The sequence below is a fragment of the Melanerpes formicivorus genome, unplaced genomic scaffold, assembly GCF_026170545.1.
Source record: "Melanerpes formicivorus ecotype bairdi unplaced genomic scaffold, bMelFor1.0.p_v2 SCAF_114, whole genome shotgun sequence".
Classification (NCBI taxonomy): domain Eukaryota; kingdom Metazoa; phylum Chordata; class Aves; order Piciformes; family Picidae; genus Melanerpes; species Melanerpes formicivorus.
In genome coordinates this window covers 383,681-406,141 of record NW_027142466.1, presented here as the reverse complement: position 1 = coordinate 406,141, position 22,461 = coordinate 383,681, and the positions used below count along the sequence as shown (strand labels likewise).

The 22,461-nt window shown below is 56.6% G+C and overlaps 1 protein-coding gene across 1 annotated transcript in view; it reads left to right on the top strand.

The window, feature by feature from the left end:
* The window catches only part of PKNOX2 (PBX/knotted 1 homeobox 2), a 124,433-nt gene extending 101,974 nt beyond the window's left edge, over positions 1–22,459 (top strand). The window contains 7 exon segments of the mRNA XM_068167265.1: positions 6,911–7,097; positions 7,099–7,150; positions 7,224–7,321; positions 14,511–14,630; positions 16,535–16,611; positions 19,139–19,317; positions 20,830–22,459. Coding sequence (XP_068023366.1) covers positions 6,911–7,097; positions 7,099–7,150; positions 7,224–7,321; positions 14,511–14,630; positions 16,535–16,611; positions 19,139–19,317; positions 20,830–21,077 — 961 coding nt within the window. The 3' untranslated portion in view covers positions 21,078–22,459.
* Positions 22,460–22,461: the final 2 nt, after the last annotated feature.

Genomic DNA, 22,461 nt, shown 5'->3' with positions numbered 1-22,461 from the left:
CCTCAGCACCACCCCCAGGGAGGGAGACTCCAGCACTGCCCTGGGCAGACACTTCCAAGCTTTGGGAACCCTCCCAGGGCAGAATATTTCATAGAATCATGGAATGGTCTGGGCTGGAAGGGACCCCCAGAGCTCACCCAGCCCAGCCCCTGCAGGCAGCAGGGACATCCCCCCTGCAGCAGGCTGCCCAGAGCCCTCTCCAGCCTCACCTGCAATAGCTCCAGGCCTGGAGCCTCAACCACCTCCCTGGGCAGCCTGCTGCAGCCTTCCAGCAGCCTCCTGCTGCAGAACTTCTTCCTCACCTCCAATCTCAATCTGCTCTGCTCTCAGCCCAAACCATTGCCTCTGCTCCTGTCCCTGCAGGCCTTTGGGGACAGTCCCTCTGCAGCCTCCTTGCAGCCCTTCAGGTACTGGGAGGTTGCTCTGAGGTCTGCCTGGAGCCTCCTCCTCTCCAGGCTGCCCAGCCCCAGCTCCCTCAGCCTGTCCTTGTAAATGTCCAGCCTGAACCTCCCCTTTTGGATCTTTTCCACCATTCAAGTGACTTCATCTGGAGAACTCAGGCTTTGGTGTGGAGCTGGGGGAGGTCAGTCCCGAGGTGTCTGCAGAGCCATCCCCTGAGGCCACAGTTCAGAAGTGCTAGAAACATTGCAGCTTCTCTGGGTCTGCAAAGATGAAGTATTCTCCACTGCAGCAAAAATATCACTTGGCTGGCATTTGGGATCTGAGGCAATTAGGATGCAGAATGGATTTCTTCAGCCTTCTTGGAGATAACCAGATTTATTTTAAGGCAGAGCCTCCCCTTCCATTGGGTGCCCCTGGGGTGACTCCATGAACCTCTTCCCTGGGTTTCTCTCTTAATTGTTGCTTTTTAAGGCACCACTGAGCCTCTGCTTTAGGAGTTTTCCTCTCTGCCACCAAACACCCCACAGACTTTGTCATCATAAAATCCCCCTGCACATGTCTCAGGCCTCTCTCTCTCTCTGTGGGAACAGCAAATTCTTGGCCCCATTTTCCTATATCCCAAATGATTTCTTGCCACGTTGAGAAATGGTCTTCTGGCTGCCCTTGGGGAGGAATTGAATGAGGAAGGAGAGCAAAGTTGGAGGTCTTCAGGCTGGTCAAAAACTCTGTAATCAGCCCTGGCTGTGTCTGTGCCTTGTGAGGTTCTCCAAAGTCCATCTTTGGCTTACATGAATGTTCCAGCCTGAGTATTCCAGAAGGCTCCTGGCAGGCTGCAGAAGTGTCCCAGTGCCAGCTGCAAGAGGTTCACCAAGTGCCAGGGCAAGGTCCTGCAGCTGGCATGGGCCAGCCCCAGGCACAATCCAGGCTGGGGGCAGTGGGCTGGGAGCAGCCCTGAAGGAGCCTTGGGGGTGCTGGGTGCTGAGCAGCTCCCCAGGAGCCAGCAGTGCCTCCTGCAGCCCTCAGGCAGCTGTGTGCTGGCTGCAGGCAGAGCAGGGTGGGCAGAGGGCAGGAGAGGAGATTCTGCCCCTGGGCTCTGCTCTGCTCAGCCCTCAGCTCCAATCCTGCCTCCAGCTCTGCTGTCCCCAGCAGCAGAACGACTCAGAGCTGCTGGAGAGAGGCCAGAGGAGGCCACAAGGATGCTGCCAGGGCTGGAGCAGCTCTGCTGTGAGCACAGGCTGAGGGAGCTGGGGCTCTGCAGCCTGCAGAGGAGAAGGCTCCAGGGGCTCCTCAGAGCTGCTGCCAGGAGCTGAAGGGATCCTGCAGGAAGCTGCAGAGGAACTGCTCCTGAGGGAGTCTGAGACAGGCCAAGGAGGAATGGTTTGAGCTGAGGCAGAGCAGGGTTAGAGTGGAGCTGAGGCAGAAGTTGTTCAGGAGGAGGGAGCTGAGCCTCTGGCCCAGGCTGCCCAGGGAGGCTGTGGCTGCCTCTTGCCTGGGGGTGTTCAAGGTTGGAGGAGCTGAGCTCTGAGCTCACTTCCAGCCTGAGCCATACTGGGATTCTCTGAGTCTTTACAGCAGTATTGCTCAGCTGGATGCTTAGCAAAAGCCAAGTCCAGATGCATGCCAAAGTGACTCAGGTTTGCTTTTTGAACAGCCAGAAATCTTCCAATTTCATACAAAACCCCTTCTCTCAAAAGGCTGGAGAAGGGAAAGGGAGAGCTGAAAAGGAAGGAGAAGGTTGTGTGGGCATTTAGCATCTTTTAATTAAATTAGCTATGAAAAGCAGCAGCTGAAAGGCAAAGCCAACATTCACAGCAACTGCAGCAAGATTTCCAGGCAGATGTTAGGATGTCAAAGGAGGAGACAATGAGAACACAGGCAGAGTAGCAACAGCTTGGGTTTGGCATCACAGAATAGTCTGAGCTGGAAGGGACCCCCAGAGCTCACCCAGCCCAACCCCTGCACCCAGCAGGGACATCCCCCCTGCAGCAGGCTGCCCAGAGCCCTCTCCAGCCTCACCTGCAATAGCTCCAGGCCTGGAGCCTCAGCCACCTCCCTGGGCAGCCTGCTGCAGCCTTCCAGCAGCCTCCTGCTGCACAACTTGTTCCTCACCTCCAATCCCAATCTGCTCTGCTCTCAGCCCAAACCATTGCCTCTGCTCCTGTCCCTGCAGGCCTTTGGGGACAGTCCCTCTGCAGCCTCCTTGCAGCCCTTCAGGTACTGGGAGGTTGCTCTGAGGTCTGCCTGGAGCCTTCTCCTCTCCAGCCTCAACACCCCCAGCTCCCTCAGCCTGTCCCCACAGCAGAGCTGCTGCAGCCTCTGATCATCTTTGTGGCCTCCTCTGGAGCCTCTCCAGCAGCTCCAGGTCCCTCTGGTGTTGAGGGCTCCAGAGCTGGCCCCAGCCCTGCAGCTGAGGTCTCCCCAGGGCAGAGCAGAGGGGCAGGATCCTCTCTCCAGCTCTGGCCACACTGCTCTGGCTGCAGCCCAGGCTGCCCTTGGCCTCCTGTGCTGCCAGTGCCCATTGCTGCCTCCTGCCCAGCTGCTCTCCCCCAGCACCCCCAAGGCCTTCCCTGCAGGGCTGCTCTCACTCTCCTCACCCCCAGCCTGGGTGGACAATGAGGACTGTTCCAGCCCAAGTGCAGGACCCTCCACTTGCTCTTGTTGGACCTCCTGAGGTTCCCCTGGGCTACCTCTGCAGGATGCCCAAGGTCCCTCTGGCAGCCATCCTGTCCCCCTGGCAGATCATGGAAGGGGAAAGGCACTGAGTGATTGTAACCACCAAAGGATGCAGAGAAATCAGAGCTGATCCAGAGCCACTGCACAGGCAGATCACAGAGCCATGGAGTGCTTCAGGCTGGGAAATATCTATCAGGCCATGGAGTCTGACAGCTCTGCCAGAGCTCCACAAAACCAGGTCCCTCAGCACCACAGCTCTACAGCTTTGGACTCCTCCAGGGATGGGGACTCCACTACTGCCCTGGGCAGCCTGGGCCAGGCCTGGGCAACCCTCCAGGGGAAGAATTATTTCTTGTGTCCAACCTCTCAGGGGCTGCAACTCCTGCTGCAACTTGAGATCATTTCCTCTTGTGCTGTCACTTACTGCATGTGAGAAGAGCCCAAGCCCCACCTGGCTCCAGCCTCCTTGCAGGGAGCTGCAGAGAGCAAGGAGCTCTCCCTCAGCCTCCTCTCCTCCAGCCTCACCACCCCCAGCTCCCTCAGCTGCTCCTCCCCAGCCCTCTTCTCCACACCCTTCCCCAGCTTCCTTGCCCTTCCCTGGCCCTGCTGCAGCCTCTCCAGCTCCTGCTGGCAGCCAGGAGCCCAGAGCTGAAGGCAGCACTCCAGGGCTGGCCTCAGCAGTGCCCAGCCCAGGGGCACAATCCCTGCCCTGCTCCTGCTGCCCCACACCATTGCTGCTCCAGGCCAGGCTGCTGGTGGCCTTCTTGGCCACTGCTGGTCAGCACCCCCCAGGTTCTTTTCTCCCGGGCACTCTGCAGCCACATCAGTGGTGACCAGGGGGGAAGAAGCTAATGGATGCAGAAACTTAGTGTGGAAAGGGGAAAAAACCACCAGAGAGATGGCATTCCCCCACCCCCAGTGATGAGAAATGCATCAATGGGTCAGGGGGGTCCCTCCCTCCCCCCTCAAGGATGCAGACACATCATCTCTTGGTGATTTGTGTGCTGAGATTGCCAGCTCTGGAGCTCAGCTGCAAGGAACAGCAGAGCTGCAGCTTCTCCTGCCCTGAGCATGTTGCTGTGGGCAGCTCCTCTGGTGTCAGCTCCTGCCCCTCCTCCAGAGAAATTCTCTGACCCCAAATTTCCTGAAGAAGTGCATCCAAATGAAGGGAAATGGAATAAAAGATGGCAAGAAAGCTCCCCATGGTTGGCATTTTGTTCAGCAGCTGAGAACCAGCTGGGCACCAGGGGATTGCTGCAGAACAGGGAAATGGGTAGGAAAAGGGGGAAATGTTTTTCCTTGCAAGAAATGAGCAATTTCAGAGCCATTCCAGCTGAGCAAATTCCTTCTTTGGGGCTTATTTGGAAATAGTTAATAAATATTCTGTGGCAGCTCCTGCCCAGCTGGGAGGCTGTGGTACAGTGCCCATTCCCCCAGCCCCTCAACTGTGGCACCCTTCCCTCCCCAGAACACTGCAGGAGATCCTCCAATCACTGTGCACTTTGGGCCTTTTTCCAGTTGCTGGATCCCTGGAGCTGGGGCTAAGATGAGAGCTTTTGGGTAAATTATGCTAATTTGTGCAAGGAGTTAGCTCAGAGCTGCAGAGAAAGGCATCAGCTGGGGCTGGGAGGGAAGAGGGTGGAGAGGATCCTTTAATATGAAGAAATCATGGCAGAAAGAGCCTGAAACATGCAAATAGAACCAGAAAAGGCAAACATACAAACAGCAGAGAATCACAGAATCACCTGGGCTGGAGGGGGACCCCCAGAGCTCACCCAGCCCAACCCCTGCAGGCAGCAGGGACATCCCCCCTGCAGCAGGCTGCCCAGAGCCCTCTCCAGCCTCACCTGCAATAGCTCCAGGCCTGGAGCCTCAACCACCTCCCTGGGCAGCCTGCTGCAGCCTTCCAGCAGCCTCCTGCTGCAGAACTTGTTCCTCACCTCCAATCTCAATCTGCTCTGCTCTCAGCCCAAACCATTGCCTCTGCTCCTGTCCCTGCAGGCCTTTGGGGGCAGTCCCTCTGCAGCCTCCTTGCAGCCCTTCAGGTACTGGGAGGTTGCTCTGAGGTCTGCCTGGAGCCTTCTCCTCTCCAGGCTGCACAGCCCCAGCTCCCTCAGCCTGGCCCCACAGCAGAGCTGCTGCAGCCTCTGATCATCTTTGTGACCTCCTCTGGAGCCTCTCCAGCAGCTCCAGGTCCCTCTGGTGTTGAGGGCTCCAGAGCTGGCCCCAGCCCTGCAGCTGAGGTCTCCCCAGAGCAGAGCAGAGGGGCAGGATCCTCTCTCCAGCTCTGGCCACACTGCTCTGGCTGCAGCCCAGGCTGCCCTTGGCCTCCTGTGCTGCCAGTGCCCATTGCTGCCTCCTGCCCAGCTGCTCCCCCCCAGCACCCCCAAGGCCTTCCCTGCAGGGCTGCTCTCACTCTCCTCACCCCCAGCCTGGGTGGACAATGAGGACTGTTCCAGCCCAAGTGCAGGACCCTCCACTTGCTCTTGTTGGACCTCCTGAGGTTCCCCTGGGCTACCTCTGCAGGATGCCCAAGGTCCCTCTGGCAGCCATCCTGTCCCTCTGGCAGCTCATGGAAGGGGAAAGGCACTGAGTGATTGTAACCACCAAAGGATGCAGAGAAATCAGAGCTGATCCAGAGCCACTGCACAGGCAGATCACAGAGCCATGGAGTGCTTCAGGCTGGGAAATATCTATCAGGCCATGGAGTCTGACAGCTCTGCCAGAGCTCCACAAAACCAGGTCCCTCAGCACCACAGCTCTACAGCTTTGGACTCCTCCTCTAGCCCAGGCGCTCCAGGCCCTTCTCCAGCCTGGCTGCCCTGCTCTGCACAGGCTCCAGCCCCTCAGTGGCCTTCCTGCAGGGAGGGCCCAGGGCTGAGCCCAGCACTGAGCTGTGGCTTCCCCCAGTGCTGAGCACAGGGGGGTGGTCACCTCCTGGCCCTGCTGCCCACCCTGCTTCTGACCCAAGCCAGGAGGCCATTGCCCTGCTTGGCCCCTGGGCACTGCTGCCTCATGGGCAGTGACTGACACCCAACCCCCCCAGGGCCCTCTCCAGGCTGCAGCTTTCCCACCACCCCTCCCCAGGTCTGGAGCTCCCCATGGGGCTGCTGGGAGCCAGGGGCAGGCCCTGGCCCTTGGCCTTGCTGAGCTTCACCCAAGGAGCCTTGGTCCATGGCTCTGCCCTGCCCAGGTCCTGCTGGAAAGCTTCCCTGGGCTCTGGCAGATGGACTCAGCCACCCAGCTCGGTGCCACCTGCAGCCTGAGGCAGCCTCAGTGCCCTCTCCCAGGTCATGGCTAAGGACATCAGAGAGGGCAGGTCCCAGGGCTGAGCCCTGGGGGACACCACTGGTGACTGGGTGCTAGAGAAGGATAGGATAGGGTAGGATAGGATAGGGTAGGATAGGATAGGATAGGATAGGATAGGATAGGATAGGATAGGATAGGATAGGATAGGATAGGATAGGATAGGAGAGGATAAGGATAGGGTAGGGTAGGATAGGATAGGGTAGGATAGGGTAGGGTAGGATAGGATAGGAGAGGATAAGGATAGGGTAGGGTAGGATTCTTCCATTATTAATCTCAGTCTTTCCCTCTGGGTTTGGCAGGGGAGGCCATGGGCCTTGCCCTGGCTTTTGGCAGCTGCTCCATGGCCAGTTCCAGTCCAAGCACCAGAGCCCAGCTACTTGTAGTGAAAACTGGAGGGATTCCTTCCTGGCTCTCCTGCTCTGTTCCTTTTCCCTTTTCCCCTCCTGAGAGAGCTGCTCAGTGGGAGCTCTGCAAGGTGCAGATCCTTGCTTTCCCCCTTCCCCACCTGCTGGCCCTGGCACCAAAGCGCACAGAGCCTCTCCTCAGCGGGTGGTGGGCTGCCTGGAGGGGAGGAAGCCCTGCTTGCCGCTGCCGCCCGTGAGCATTCACCACCTCGGTCTTCCCCCCGCAGGAGATGCTGCAGAGCTCCCCCGGCGGCGCTGCCGCCCGCCTCCAACCCGCCCCCGGGCATCGTGGTGCCGGCGGCGGCGCTGCCCCCCGGGCAGCCTGGCCATGAGCGCCGGCAGCGGCTCGCCCGCCGTGGCAGGTAGGAGCAGGGCAGGCTGGCGGGCGGGTGGAACCCGGCGGCTTCAGTGCCCCCATGAGCCTCTCTTCCGCAGGCGGAGCCTTGTACCAGCCTGTGACGATGGTGACGTCGCAGGGCCAGGTCCTTGCCCAAGCCATCGCCCCGGGTGCCCTGCAGATCCCCAGCGCCCAGGTAAGAGCTTTGGAACTGCTTCGGGAAGCCAAACCACCCGAATTTCCCTCGGTGCAGCGGCTGGAGTCTCCTAAAGCTTTCGTTCCGAAGCAATGTTGATTAACCCAGCTGCTGGGCAGCCTGGGAGGGACCAGCAGGGACCCTCACCAACGGGAGCAGAGCTGGGCTGAGTGCTCTGCCCTGGGATGGAACACCAGGATGATAGCAGCAGGCTGTGACAGGACTCGGGGGCATATGGCAGCACAGAACAGGGTATGCCAGGATACTGCACTGGATTGTACTGTGCTTCCCTTCCCTTCCCTTCCCTTCCCTTCCCTTCCCTTCCCTTCCCTTCCCTTCCCTTCCCTTCCCTTCCCTTCCCTTCCCTTCCCTTCCCTTCCCTTCCCTTCCCTTCCCTTCCCTTCCCTTCCCTTCCCTTCCCTTCCCTTCCCTTCCCTTCCCTTCCCTTCCCTTCCCTTCCCTTCCCTTCCCTTCCCTTCCCTTCCCTTCCCTTCCCTTCCCTTCCCTTCCCTTCCCTTCCCTTCCCTTCCCTTCCCTTCCCTTCCCTTCCCTTCCCTTCCCTTCCCTTCCCTTCCCTTCCCTTCCCTTCCCTTCCCTTCCCCTCCCCTCCCCTCCCTTCCCTTCCCTTCCCTTCCCTTCCCTTCCCTTCCCTTCCCTTCCCTTCCCTTCCCTTCCCTTCCCTTCCCTTCCCTTCCCTTCCCTTCCCTTCCCTTCCCTTCCCTTCCCTTCCCTTCCCTTCCCTTCCCTTCCCTTCCCTTCCCTTCCCTTCCCTTCCCTTCCCTTCCCTTCCCTTCCCTTCCCTTCCCTTCCCTTCCCTTCCCCTCCCCTCCCCTCCCTTCCCTTCCCCTCCCCTCCCCTCCCTTCCCTTCCCTTCCCTTCCCTTCCCTTCCCTTCCCTTCCCTTCCCTTCCCTTCCCTTCCCTTCCCTTCCCTTCCCTTCCCTTCCCTTCCCTTCCCTTCCCTTCCCTTCCCTTCCCTTCCCTTCCCTTCCCTTCCCTTCCCTTCCCTTCCCTTCATCACAGGAAGGATATTTTGTTTCTGGAGTTATTTCCAGAGAAGGGCAGCTGGGGAAGGAGCTGGTGAGGAGCAGCTGAGGGAGCTGGGGGTGTTGAGGCTGGAGAAGAGGAGGCTGAGGGAGACCTCCTTGCTCTCTGCAGCTCCCTGAGAGGAGGTTGGAGCCAGGTGGGATTGGTCTCTTCTCCTTAGTCTCAGGTGATAGAAGGAGAGGAAATGGTCTGAATTTGTGCCAGGGGAGGCTTAGGTTGGAAATTGGTAACAATTTCTTTGCTGCAAGAGTGGTCAGGGACTGGCACAGGCTGCCCAGGGAGGTGGTGGAGTCCCCATCCCAGGGAGTGATCAAGAGAGCTGTGCCCATGGCACCTGGGGCCATGGTTTGGTGGCCATGGTGGTGTTGGGTTGATGTTGGACTGGATGATCTTAGAGAGCTTTTCCAACCTTAAAATTCTGTATCAAATCATATTATCCCAGAGCCCCAGCATGGAAAGGACCTCTGGAGCTCCCCCAGCCCAGGCCCTGCCCCAGCAGGGCATCCCCAGCAGCTTGCCCAGGGGCACAGTGCCCAGGGGGGGATGGAAGCTCTCCACACCAGGACACTCCACAACCTCTCTGGGCAGCCTGCTCCAGGCCTCCAGCACCCTCCCAACAAACAACTTTCTCCTTCTCTTCACATGGAACCTCACCAGGATGGGTATTAGATAACATATTATGATACATTAATTGTATTGATAGCAAAGATTCCTTTCCATCCCATCCCATCCCATGCCATGCCATGCCATTATTCCACACTATTCCATCCCTTGCTGCTATGCTGTGGGCTCTGGGCTCACTCCAGGCACTGTGTGCTCCCAGCTCTTCTGTTTTCCTTGCTTTAGGAATTTTGGGGTATTTTTAGTTCTGTGCTCTGCTTCCATTCTTGTTGTTTCTGTCTTCACAATTAACCCTGCAGGGCCCCCCGCCCCCCCCATCCTTGCCCTGAGGGGACAGTTCGGGGTCCCAGTGGGTTTCTAACCCCCTTGCCTTGTTGGCTGTGCTGCTCTTGGTGTCTTCCCAGCCTCCACTGCCCACAAACTCATCCACCTCTGCCATGGTGCTTCATGGGGGCGGAGCAGGAAAAGCAGAGAATCCCAAAGTGGGCTGGAAGGGACCCCCAGGGCTCACCCACTCCAACCCCCTGCACTCAGCAGGGACATCCTCCACTGGATCTGGTGGCCCAGAGCCCTCCCCAGCCTTCCCTGGAATATCTGCAGGGATGGAGCCTCAACCACCTCCCTGGGCAGCCTGTCCCAGTGCTCCACCACCCTCATGGTAAAATCCTCTGTCTCAATAGCTGTTCCCTGAAATCCCCAATGGAACTCCAGGAGTCTCCTGAAATGCAGTCAAGAGGCATTCTGGGCACAGGTGGCAGCTCCCTGGCAGGTCTCTTTGCCTGCAGAATGCTCTTTGATGATCCTGTCTTTAACATCTCCATGCCCTGGCCTTCAGCCTTGGGCTGAAGCCTGCGTGGTGGGGAGAACATGAGCTGAGGGAATAGCAGGGCAGGGAGAGAGCCCTGGACAAGCTCTCTGGATGCTCTTCCCATGCTGCCAGCCTGATTTATGCAGCCAGAGCCCCAGGGGAACGGCAGGGACCTGATGTTTAATTCATCCAGAAGTGTTTTGATGAAGGGCTGTGGGAAAAAAAGGATAAACCCTTCCCTCTTGAAGCCCAGCACTGAGCTCCCCTTGGGTTTCTGCACCCCCAGGAACACTTCTGCTGCAGGAAGTGGTTTGAGGGGAAGAAAGCAAAGTTTTGCTCGTGGGGGCTTGTCTCTCCTTGTGGTAGGCATCGGTTGGGTGATGAATGCAGGTCTGCAGGGGTGGCAGGGCTTCACCTCAGGTTTGTAAAGTCATAGTTTCATAGTTTCATAGTTTCATTCAGGGTTGGAAGGGACCACAAGGATCAGCCAGCCCCAACCCCCCTGCCATGGGCAGGGACACCCCACACTAGATCAGGCTGGCCACAGCCTCATCCAGCCTGGCCTTAAACACCTCCAGGGACAGGGCCCCAACCACCTCCCTGCACAACCCATTCCAGGGCTTCACCACTCTCATGGGGAAGAACTTCCTCCTCCCCTCCAGCCTCAATCTCCCCACCTCCAGCTTCATTCCATTCCCCCTAGTCCTAGCACTGCCTGAGATCCTGAGCAGTCCCTCCCCAGCCTTCCTGTAGCCCCCTGCAGATCCTGGAAGGCCACAATGAGGTCACCTGGGAGCCTTCTCTTCTCCAGGCTGAACAGCCCCAACTCCTTCAGTCTGTCCTCACAGCAGAGCAGCTCCAGCCCTCTGCTCATCCTCCTGGCCCTGCTCTGGACACCTTCCAGCCCCTCCAGATCCCTCTTGTCATAGGGGCTCCAGAACTGGAGGCAGGACTCCAGGTGGGGTCTCCCCAGAGCTGAGCAGAGGGGGAGAATCACCTCCCTTGCCCTGCTGGCCACACTTCTGCTGCTGCAGCCCAGGCTCTGGTTGGCTTTCTGGGCTGCAAGTGCAGACTGAGAGCTCCTGCTGAGCTTCTCCTCCCCCAGCACCCCCAAGGCTCTCTCCTCAGGGCTGCTTTCCAGCCAGTCCCTGCCCAGCCTGCATTTGTGCCTGGGATTGCCTCCAGCCAGCTGCAGGACCCTGCCCTTGGTCTTGTTGAACCTCCTGAGGTTGGCTTGTGCCCAGCTCTGCAGCCTGTCCAGCTCCCTCTGGATGGATCCCTTCCCTCCAGCTGTCTGCTGCACCACACAGCTTGGTGCCATCAGCAACCCTGCTGAGGGTGCACTCAGTGCCACTGTCCATGGCACCCACAGAGATGTTGAACAAGCCTGGGCCCAGGACTGATCCCTGAGGGACTCTGCTTGTCTCTGGCCTCCACTGGGACATGGAGCCATGGACAGCCACAGCTTTTGGGGAGGGACTTTGTTGTGTTGGGGTTTTTAGGGTCAGATGGTTTTGGCTCATAAAGAGCTATCAGAAGCAGTTGTGACATCAGCACCGCTGAGGATAAGGGAAGAGAAGTCCTTGGCAAAGCACTGGACAGGAAATGGAGATCCTGGGGCCAGATGTGGACTGAGAAGGGGCTTGGGTGCTGCTGGTGTGGGTTGCTGTTCCTCAAGCTTTGGGTTGATTGTGCTCATTTCTGGTATTGGTTTTGCTCATTTTTTGAGCCAATTTGGCTGAGGCTTTGGGTTGGTTCTGCTCATTTCTTGGGTAGTTTGCTGAGGCTTTGGGTTCTGCTCATTTCTTGGGTAGTTTGCTGAGGCTTTGGGTTGGTTCTGCTCATTGCTTGGGTAGTTTGCTGAGGCTTTGGGTTCTGCTCATTTCTTGGGTAGTTTGCTGAGGCTTTGGGTTGGTTCTGCTCATTGCTTGGGTAGTTTGCTGAGGCTTTGGGTTGGCTCTGCTCATTGCTTGGGTAGTTTGCTGAGGCTTTAGGTTGGTTCTGCTCATTGCTTGGGTAGTTTGCTGAGGCTTTGGGTTGGTTCTGCTCATTGCTTGGGTAGTTTGCTGAGGCTTTGGGTTGGCTCTGCTCATTGCTTGGGTAGTTTGCTGAGGCTTTAGGTTGGTTCTGCTCATTTCTTGGGTAGTTTGCTGAGGCTTTGGGTTGGCTCTGCTCATTGCTTGGGTAGTTTGCTGAGGCTTTGGGTTGGTTCTGCTCATTTCTTGGGTAGTTTGCTGAGGCTTTGGGTTGGTTCTGCTCATTGCTTGGGTAGTTTGCTGAGGCTTTGGGTTGGTTCTGCTCATTGCTTGGGTAGTTTGCTGAGGCTTTGGGTTGGTTCTGCTCATTGCTTGGGTAGTTTGCTGAGGCTTTGGGTTCTGCTCATTGCTTGGGTAGTTTGCTGAGGCTTTGGGTTGGTTCTGCTCATTGCTTGGGTAGTTTGCTGAGGCTTTGGGTTGGTTCTGCTCATTGCTTGGGTAGTTTGCTGAGGCTTTGGGTTGGTTCTGCTCATTGCTTGGGTAGTTTGCTGAGGCTTTGGGTTCTGCTCATTGCTTGGGTAGTTTGCTGAGGCTTTGGGTTGGTTCTGCTCATTGCTTGGGTAGTTTGCTGAGGCTTTGGGTTGGTTCTGCTCATTTCTTGGGTAGTTTGCTGAGGCTTTGGGTTGGTTCTGCTCATTGCTTGGGTAGTTTGCTGAGGCTTTGGGTTGGTTCTGCTCATTTCTTGGGTAGTTTGCTGAGGCTTTGGGTTGGTTCTGCTCATTGCTTGGGTAGTTTGCTGAGGCTTTGGGTTGGTTCTGCTCATTGCTTGGGTAGTTTGCTGAGGCTTTGGGTTGGTTCTGCTCATTTCTTGGGTAGTTTGCTGAGGCTTTGGGTTGGTTCTGCTCAATTCTTGGGTAGTTTGCTGAGGCTTTGGGTTGGTTCTGCTCATTGCTTGGGTAGTTTGCTGAGGCTTTGGGTTCTGCTCATTGCTTGGGTAGTTTGCTGAGGCTTTGGGTTGGTTCTGCTCATTGCTTGGGTAGTTTGCTGAGGCTTTGGGTTGGTTCTGCTCATTGCTTGGGTAGTTTGCTGAGGCTTTGGGTTCTGCTCATTTCTTGGGTAGTTTGCTGAGGGTTTGGGTTCTGCTCATTGCTTGGGTAGTTTGCTGAGGGTTTGGGTTCTGCTCATTGCTTGGGTAGTTTGCTGAGGCTTTGGGTTGGTTCTGCTCATTGCTTGGGTAGTTTGCTGAGGCTTTGGGTTCTGCTCATTTCTTGGGTAGTTTGCTGAGGCTTTGGGTTCTGCTCATTGCTTGGGTAGTTTGCTGAGGCTTTGGGTTCTGCTCATTGCTTGGGTAGTTTGCTGAGGCTTTGGGTTCTGCTCATTGCTTGGGTAGTTTGCTGAGGCTTTGGGTTGGTTCTGCTCATTGCTTGGGTAGTTTGCTGAGGCTTTGGGTTGGTTCTGCTCATTGCTTGGGTAGTTTGCTGAGGCTTTGGGTTGGTTCTGCTCATTTCTTGGGTAGTTTGCTGAGACTTTGGGTTCTGCTCATTGCTTGGGTAGTTTGCTGAGGCTTTGGGTTGGTTCTGCTCATTTCTTGGGTAGTTTGCTGAGGCTTTGGGTTCTGCTCATTGCTTGGGTAGTTTGCTGAGGCTTTGGGTTCTGCTCATTGCTTGGGTAGTTTGCTGAGGCTTTGGGTTGGCTCTGCTCATTGCTTGGGTAGTTTGCTGAGGCTTTGGGTTGGCTCTGCTCATTGCTTGGGTAGTTTGCTGAGGCTTTGGGTTGGTTCTGCTCATTTCTTGGGTAGTTTGCTGAGGCTTTAGGTTGGTTCTGCTCATTTCTTGGGTAGTTTGCTGAGGCTTTAGGTTCTGCTCATTTCTTGGGTAGTTTGCTGAGGCTTTGGGTTGGTTCTGCTCATTTCTTGGGTAGTTTGCTGAGGCTTTGGGTTGGTTCTGCTCATTGCTTGGGTAGTTTGCTGAGGCTTTGGGTTGGCTCTGCTCATTTCTTGGGTAGTTTGCTGAGGCTTTGGGTTGGCTCTGCTCAATTCTTGGGTAGTTTGCTGAGGCTTTGGGTTGGTTCTGCTCATTTCTTGGGTAGTTTGCTGAGGCTTTGGGTTGGCTCTGCTCATTGCTTGGGTAGTTTGCTGAGGCTTTGGGTTGGTTCTGCTCATTTCTTGGGTAGTTTGCTGAGGCTTTAGGTTGGTTCTGCTCATTTCTTGGGTAGTTTGCTGAGGCTTTAGGTTCTGCTCATTTCTTGGGTAGTTTGCTGAGGCTTTGGGTTGGTTCTGCTCATTTCTTGGGTAGTTTGCTGAGGCTTTGGGTTGGTTCTGCTCATTGCTTGGGTAGTTTGCTGAGGCTTTGGGTTGGCTCTGCTCATTTCTTGGGTAGTTTGCTGAGGCTTTGGGTTCTGCTCATTTCTTGGGTAGTTTGCTGAGGCTTTGGGTTGGTTCTGCTCATTTCTTGGGTAGTTTGCTGAGGCTTTGGGTTGGTTCTGCTCATTGCTTGGGTAGTTTGCTGAGGCTTTGGGTTGGTTCTGCTCATTGCTTGGGTAGTTTGCTGAGGCTTTGGGTTGGTTCTGCTCATTTCTTGGGTAGTTTGCTGAGGCTTTGGGTTGGTTCTGCTCTTTTTCTGGGATCAGTTCTCTTTTGTTGGGTCGATTTTGCTTGGGTTTTAGGTTGGTTTTCTGATTTTTTTGGGTTGCCCATCCCCATTCTCAGGCAGTGCTGTCCCCATCTCTCTCTCCCAACAGGTCAACCTGGATCTCACCTCCCTCCTGGATGGTGAGGACAAGAAGTCCAAGAACAAGCGAGGGGTGCTGCCCAAGCACGCCACCAACATCATGCGCTCCTGGCTCTTCCAGCACCTCATGGTGAGCACTGCAGCCAGCAGACACCTGAGCAGCTGGGAGGAGAGGGCAAACCTCCAGAACCCAAACAACTCGAGGCAGTTTGTCTGAGTTAATGTGGGGAGGCATCAAATGGCTTTGGTTTTACTCTGGGAGGCTTTGGGGGTGACCTTTTTCAATGCAGGTGACACAAATGCTCCCTCCATGCATGGAGAAGCAAACAAAACCAGAGAGGAACTTCCATAAATAACTGAGAATGGATAATGAAATCTTTGGGGGGTTTCTAACCACTTAAAAGCTCCAAAATCCCACTTTTCAGCAAGCCAGAGTGTGGAAGCTGCCCCTGGGTGTGGCTGAGGCACATCAACAATCAGGTGAGATCCAGAATGACAGAGCTGCCCCTGCTCAGGGGTGAGGATGTGGGCAGAGGGATCACAGAATCACAGAACTGTCAGGGCTGGAAGTGACCTCAAGGCTCATTCAGCTCCAACCCCCTGCCAAGGGCAGGGACACCTCACACTACAGCAGGTTGCTCACAGCCACAACCAGCCTGGCCTTCAAGACCTCCAGGCATGAGGTTTCCACTACAGGGGAACCTCAGGAGGTTCAACAAGAGCAAGTGGAGGGTCCTGCACTTGGGCTGGAACAGTCCTCATTGTCCACCCAGGCTGGGGGTGAGGAGAGTGAGAGCAGCCCTGCAGGGAAGGCCTTGGGGATGCTGGGGGGGAGCAGCTGGGCAGGAGCCAGCAATGGGCACTGGCAGCACAGGAGGCCAAGGGCAGCCTGGGCTGCAGCCAGAGCAGTGTGGCCAGAGCTGGAGAGAGGATCCTGCCCCTCTGCTCTGCCCTGGGGAGACCTCAGCTGCAGGGCTGGGGCCAGCTCTGGAGCCCTCAACACCAGAGGGACCTGGAGCTGCTGGAGAGGCTCCAGAGGAGGCCACAAAGATGATCAGAGGCTGCAGCAGCTCTGCTGTGGGGACAGGCTGAGGGAGCTGGGGCTGTGCAGCCTGGAGAGGAGAAGGCTCCAGGCAGACCTCAGAGCAACCTCCCAGTACCTGAAGGGCTGCAAGGAGGCTGCAGAGGGACTGTCCCCAAAGGCCTGCAGGGACAGGAGCAGAGGCAATGGTTTGGGCTGAGAGCAGAGCAGATTGAGACTGGAGGTGAGGAACAAGTTCTGCAGCAGGAGGCTGCTGGAAGGCTGCAGCAGGCTGCCCAGGGAGGTGGCTGAGGCTCCAGGCCTGGAGCTATTGCAGGTGAGGCTGGAGAGGGCTCTGGGCAGCCTGCTGCAGGGGGGATGTCCCTGCTGCCTGCAGGGGTTGGGCTGGGTGAGCTCTGGGGGTCCCCTCCAGCTCAGACCATTCCATGATTCTGTGATCCCTGAGGGCCCAGTGGGACAAAGAGTCTCCCCCATGCCATGACTTTGAGTGGTTTTGTCAAGGAGACAACACTGTCTTGGGGCAAATAGCTGGCAAATGAGTCAGAGGGATCAGCACTGGCTCTGGAAGACAATGTGTGGGGCTGCTGCAACAGTGACAGCTTCACTTTGGGGTGGGGAGGGAGGATTTCAGCACAGCTGGGAGGAGGCTGCCATCTCAAGGGCTGGGAGTGTTACCTGACAAGGAGTACAGCAGTGATAGCAGGTTTGGAATCCCAAATCCCACCTTGACCAACAACCACTGATGGCAAAGCAGTGCCAGAAAGAGAAATGAAAGAAAATTTTGTTTTCCTTGATGGAAAACCTGGCAAAAGGCCTCAGGAGCCCAGGGACACAGCAACCCTCTTGGATGCCACTCTGCAGCTTTGCAGTTTGCAGATGCAAGACATCAAATTTGGGGTGGGGCAATAAAACAACAACTTTCCCCCCCTTGTTTTGGGGCTCTTCTGCACACAGGGATCTCAACTTGCTGCCTCTTCTCTTTTTGCTTCCAGCATCCCTACCCCACAGAGGATGAGAAGAGGCAAATTGCTGCCCAAACCAACCTGACCCTCTTGCAAGTCAACAACTGGTGAGTGCAGCACTGCTGCAGCCACCTGGCTGCCTCTGGGCATTGCTTAGTGCTACAGAAAGGATTTTTTTGGGGTAATTTGGGTGCTAGGGCTGATTTCTGGGAGACTCTGGGATGTTGACTTGCTGGCATCCACTTGTGATGCCTCAGTGCCCTCTCCTGGCAAGCTGGAAAAATCCCTGTGCTGGTGGAACATGGCACAGAGAAACCAGGGCACAGCCCCAGCTCTGGGACCATGCAGGCAGAGCTCTGCTTTGTGACTCCTTGGATTTTGATCGACAGCAGCTGGAGAGGAGCCAGGGGGTGCCCAGCTGGGCAAGAAGGCCACCAGCAGCCTGGCCTGGAGCAGCAATGGTGTGGGCAGCAGGAGCAGGGCAGGGATTGTGCCCCTGGGCTGGGCACTGCTGAGGCCACCCCTGGAGTGCTGCCTTCAGCTCTGGGCTCCTGGCTGCCAGCAGGAGCTGGAGAGGCTGCAGCAGGGCCAGGGAAGGGCAAGGAAGCTGGGGAAGGGTCTGGAGAAGAGGGCTGGGGAGGAGCAGCTGAGGGAGCTGGGGGTGGTGAGGCTGGAGGAGAGGAGGCTGAGGGAGACCTCCTTGCTCTCTGCAGCTCCCTGCAAGGAGGCTGGAGCCAGGTGGGGCTTGGGCTCTGCTGCCAGGGAACAAGGGACAGGAGAAGAGGCAATGGCCTCAGGCTGCCCCAGGGGAGGTTCAGGTTGGCCATGAGGAAGACAGCTGGAGGCAGCTGGGGAGGGAGTCTGGGGCACAGGTTCTTTGCTCCTCTCCCTTTCCATCTGCAGACAGTAACACTGGCAGAAAGAGACAGACCCATGCTGTGAATTCATGGCTCTGTGGCTGGTGTCACTGCCACAGCTCTGGGGTCTAACAATGGGATGGGCAGCACAGCACCAAACTTTCTGGGATCAGATGGGATTCATCTTTCTCCAAGGGAGAAGAGGGTCTTTGCTCAGGAGCTTTCAGGGCTCAGTGGCAGGCCTTTAAACTGGACTTGAAAGAAGAGGGGGACAAGATGAGGCTTGCTGGTGACAAGCTGTGGAGTGACAAGTCATGATTAGAGAGGGCTAGTGAGGGCCCTTAGGCTCTTGTTCTGAGCTGTGCTGGGGACACTGCAGCACATTGAAGTCCTGTGGAGATGAGCCAGGGGCTCCTGGGGATTTGAGTAGGGAAACATTGCTTGAATCACTGCAGGCCTTTGGAATGAAAGACCTGTAAAGGTCCCTTCCTACCCAAACCAGCCTTTGAGTCTATGATTGTATGCCATGAAGATGTCCCAGACATACTGGGACCAGTGCTGTTCAATGTCTTCCTCAATGACACAGACATATGAGCCAACAATGTCCACTTGCAGCCCAGAAGGCCGATGGCAGTGTGGGCTGCATCAAAAGCAGCTCTTCTCTGGTGAGGCCTCACCTGCAGTACTGTGTCCAGCTCTGGGCCCCTCAGTACAAGAATGACATGGACCTGATAGAGAGGGTCCAGAGGAGGGCCACAAAATTCATCAGAGGGCTGGCACACCTTTCTTACAAAGACAGAGAGTTGGGGTTGTTCAGCCTGGAGAAGCGTAGGCTCTGGGGAAACGAAGCCTACAACAAATCTGGACAGGGACTGTTTACAAGGGCACGTAGCAGTATGACAAGGGGCAATGGTTTGAAACTAGAGAAGGGCAGATTCAGACTGGATGTCAGGAAGAAAGAAGCTTTTCACTGTGAGGGTGGAAGAATGCTGGAAGTGGCTGTCCAGGGAGGTGATGGGGGCCCCATCTCTGGAGACATTCAAGGTCAGGCTTGATGGGGCTCTGAGCCAGCTGATCTAGTTGGGATGTCCCTGTTTCCTGCAGGGGGGTTGGACTAGATGACCTCTAGAGGTCCCTTCCAACCACTGCATTCTAATTTCTTTACTGAAAGGATTCTCAAAGCCTGGCCCAAGCTGCCCAGGGAGGTGGCTGAATCCCCAGCCCTGGAGGTGTTTCAAAGATGTGGTGCTGAGGGCCATGGTTTAGCCCCAGCCTTAGGGAAGGGTTGGACTCCATGATCTTGAAAGCCTTTTCCAGCTGAAGCAGTTCTGGTTCTGTTCCACAGTTCTGTGTATTTAGTGCTGGAGTCCCCATCCCTGGAGGGGTCTCAGAGCCCTGGAGCTGTGGTGGTGAGGCCATGGTATCACAGTATCACTTAGGTTGGAAAGGACCTCGGGGATCATCGAGTCCAACCTATCAACACAGACCCCATGACCAGACCATGGCACCAAGTGCCACGTCCAATCTCCCCTTGAACGCCTCCAGGGTCGATGACTCAACCACCTCCCTGGGCAGCACATCCCAATGCCGAACGACTCGCTCGGTGAAGAACTTCCTCCTCACCTCGAGTCTGAACCTCCCCTGGTCTGGTGGTCCCTGGCAGTGCTGGGGTCAGGGTTGGAGTCCATGATTCTCCCTAGCAATGGTTCTGTGACCTGGCAGCTCAGAGCTGCTGCAGCCCTTCCTCCTTACTCCCTGCTGCCTCTGCCTGCTGCAGGTTCATCAACGCTCGCCGGCGCATCCTGCAGCCCATGCTGGACGCCAGCAACCCAGACCCAGCCCCCAAGGCCAAGAAGATCAAATCCCAGCACAGGCCTACGCAGCGCTTCTGGCCCAACTCCATCGCCGCCGGCGTCCTGCAGCAGCAGGGCGGCGCCGCGGGGACAAACCCTGACGGTAAGGACAGGGCCTGCTGGCCCCTGCCCCCCTCCACGCGGGGCCCACAGGTTAAATTGGAAAGGAATTGGTCATTAGGGGTGGCTAGAGCCCTGCAGCACCCTGTGGGGAAAACATGTGGTGAAGAGAGTCACAGAAAGTGTCCTCCAAGAGGATCATCAGAAGGGTGGCAATGGAGCACTGCCATCTCCTCACACAGGAGCAGCCCTCAGGGATCACTGGGAGGAGTGGCTGACACCATCAGGCTGTGCTGGCAGCCAGCAAGACCTGGGGAGAGCAACCTCCTGAAGGTGAAGCAGGGCAAGGGCAGGGGCCTGGCCCTGGGGAGGAACAACCTCCTGCAGCAGCACAGGGCAGGGGGAAGCTGCTGGCAAGCAGCTCCAAGCAGAAGCAGCTGGGAGTGCTGGGGGCCAAGGAGTTGCCCAGCAGCAGCAAGGTGGCCTGGGGGCCAAGGAGGCCAAGGCTGTGCTGGGGGCATGGAGCAGAGTGTGGGCAGCAGCAGGGCAAGGGAGGTTGTGCTGCCCCTCTGCCCTGCCCTGCTGAGGCCACCTCTGGAGCCCTGGGGGCAGTTGTGTGCTGCCCAGCTGCAGAGGGCCAGAGAAGTGCTGGAGAGAGTGCAGGGGAGGCTGGGAAGCTGCTGAGGGGCCTGGAGCAGCTCTGGCAGGAGCAAAGGCTGAGAGGCCTGGGGCTGAGAGCCTGCAGAAGAGCAGCCCCAGAGCAATGCTCAGCAATGCTCAGCAAGAGCTGAAGGGCCCCTGGGGGGCAAGAGGCTGGGGCCAGGCTCTGCTGAGTGGTGGCCAGGGCCAGGCCAAGGGGCAGTGGGCAGAGAGTGGAGGCCAGGAGGTTGGAGGGGAAGAGGAGGAGAAAGTTGTTTGTTGGGAGGGTGCTGGAGGCCTGGAGCAGGCTGCCCAGAGAGGTTGTGGAGTGTCCTGGTGTGGAGAGCTTCCAACCCCCCCTGGGCACTGTGCCCCTGGGCAAGCTGCTGGGGGTGCCCTGGAGCATCACTTGAGATATCTCCTGAGGTACTGGGGAGGGAATAAAGAGGGAGATGGGTAAAGGGGGCGAGAAAAAGATCAAAAGATGAAGATGAGAAGAGCGATCAGACATGACAGGAAGAAAGATAAGGAGAGAACAGCTGATGAAAATGAGGAGAAAATGAAGCTGACAGATGAGACAGGATGAGAAGAGAGAAGATGAAGAGAGAACAGCTGATGCAAATGAAGAGTGGAGCTGAAGAGAGCCGAGATGGGAATGGAGAAGACAAGATGAGAACAAGAGAAGGTGGAAATGAAGAGCTGAAGACAAGCTCTGCCTGGCCAGTCCAGCTGCTGGCTTGAGAATGAAGGCTCCCTGATATGGAATGCAGGCACAGAAGCTAAGGAGTCAAGGTCTGGCAGATGGGTGACCCTTCAGGGTGTTGTGTCTGGGTTTTGGGTTGGGTGGCTCTTGGTCTGTGCACTTTTGGGTCCATTTCTTGCAGCTGTTTCTCTCTCCTCACCTCTGTCACTGCAGGCTCGCTCAGCATGGACAACCTGCAGCCCCTCTCCTCAGCCACAGCCACCATAGCCATGCAGCAGGCCATGCTGGCTGCCCACGATGACTCCCTTGATGGCACTGAGGAAGAGGAGGAGGACGAGGAGGATGAGGAGGAGATGGAGGAAGAGGAAGAGGAGGAGGAAGAACTGGAGGAAGAGCCTGGCGGCCTCCCGGCAGCACCCAGCAACGACCTCAGCTTGGAACACAGTGACTCGCTGGAATAGCTCCTGGTGTCCTGCTCAACTCACTGACAGCACTGGAAACCAATTCCCCTTCCAGAGGCCGAGAGGCCTGGCAAGAGCGACCCCAGCTGGTGACAGAGGCGGCGGGAGGCGGTGGGGGCACCCCGGCTGCCCCGGCGTGCGGCAGCACCCCGCGGCGCCTGGACCTGAGGCACTGTTTACAAGGCACCTGTTGTGGCCAGGTTAATTTGGGGGTTTCAGGTTTTCTTCTTCTTTTACCCTTTTTGCCCTTTGTTTTTGGTATGAAAAAGCATTTCTGGGGCAGCTCTTTCCCCTTGCAGCACGTGGCTGCTGCTGGGCGAGGGAGGCTTTTTACCGCGGGCCACCCTGGCCGTCGCTTGGATTACTTGGAGCAAACAAAGAACCCACCCCAAGACTGATGCTTTTTGGGGTTCTCCCCCCAAAAGCTGCCTCACAGGCAGGAATACTGGAAAGGAAAAAAAAAAACAAGTCACTGAGTGCAGGTTCTGCTTCAGGTTGCATCTGAGGAGGCTTTTATACTCCTGGCCCACCGGATTGCCCAAACCTCCCTCTTTCGGCCCCAAGCCTGAGGCCCTTCGGTGACTCTGGACACAGCTTTCTGGAAAAGGGAGGAAGTTCCCCCAAATCCTTTAATTTATGTGCTCAAACCCCATGGAAGCTGGAAGAAACCCCAAACCTCGTCCTTAAGGGCTGAGACTGGACGTGGAGCTGGGGCAGAGCCTCCAGGGTGAGACTTTCCCAGGGTGTTTGGCAGCGAGGCAGGAAAAGAAGTGTGTGTGTGGGGGGGGAACAGCTTAAACACGCAGATTTCCCCTCAAAATGGAATGGTGACCCCCAAGGCTCACCCAGCTGCAAGGTTTCAGAATGCTGCTAGGAAGATGGTGTCCCCCTGATAGCATCCACCCAGTGGGGGGAGTTTTACCCCAAAACAGGGGAGGGCAGCTCTGGAAAAAAAAACCCCACACCCCAAACCCCCCCAAATATTTTAGGTGGTTTCTGAAATGCTGGGAAAAAGGAGCAAACTGCACCTGAAAAATGTGGCCCAGGGGAAAGACAAAAGCAATCCAGGGTGAGGCAGGGTGAAAATAATAAAGCAATTTTCTTCTGCAGGTTCCTGCTGGAAATGCAGGTTCTGGGAGCAGCATTTTGCTTTCTTTGGTAGCTTCTGGCTGGGTTTTGTCCTTTTTTTTTGGTTTGGCTCTTGAGGGGAAAAATATCAACAAAACCAGCAGCTGGGGGCAAAAGAAACCAAGTGATGAAGTGGGCAGAAAAGCCTCTGTTGGGATCCTGATCTGGTGTGGATGTCCTCTGTAATTCCATGAAGGGTTTGGTGTAATTTAGTATGAACTCATCAGCAGTTACTATAAAGTGCTACAAGAGGAGG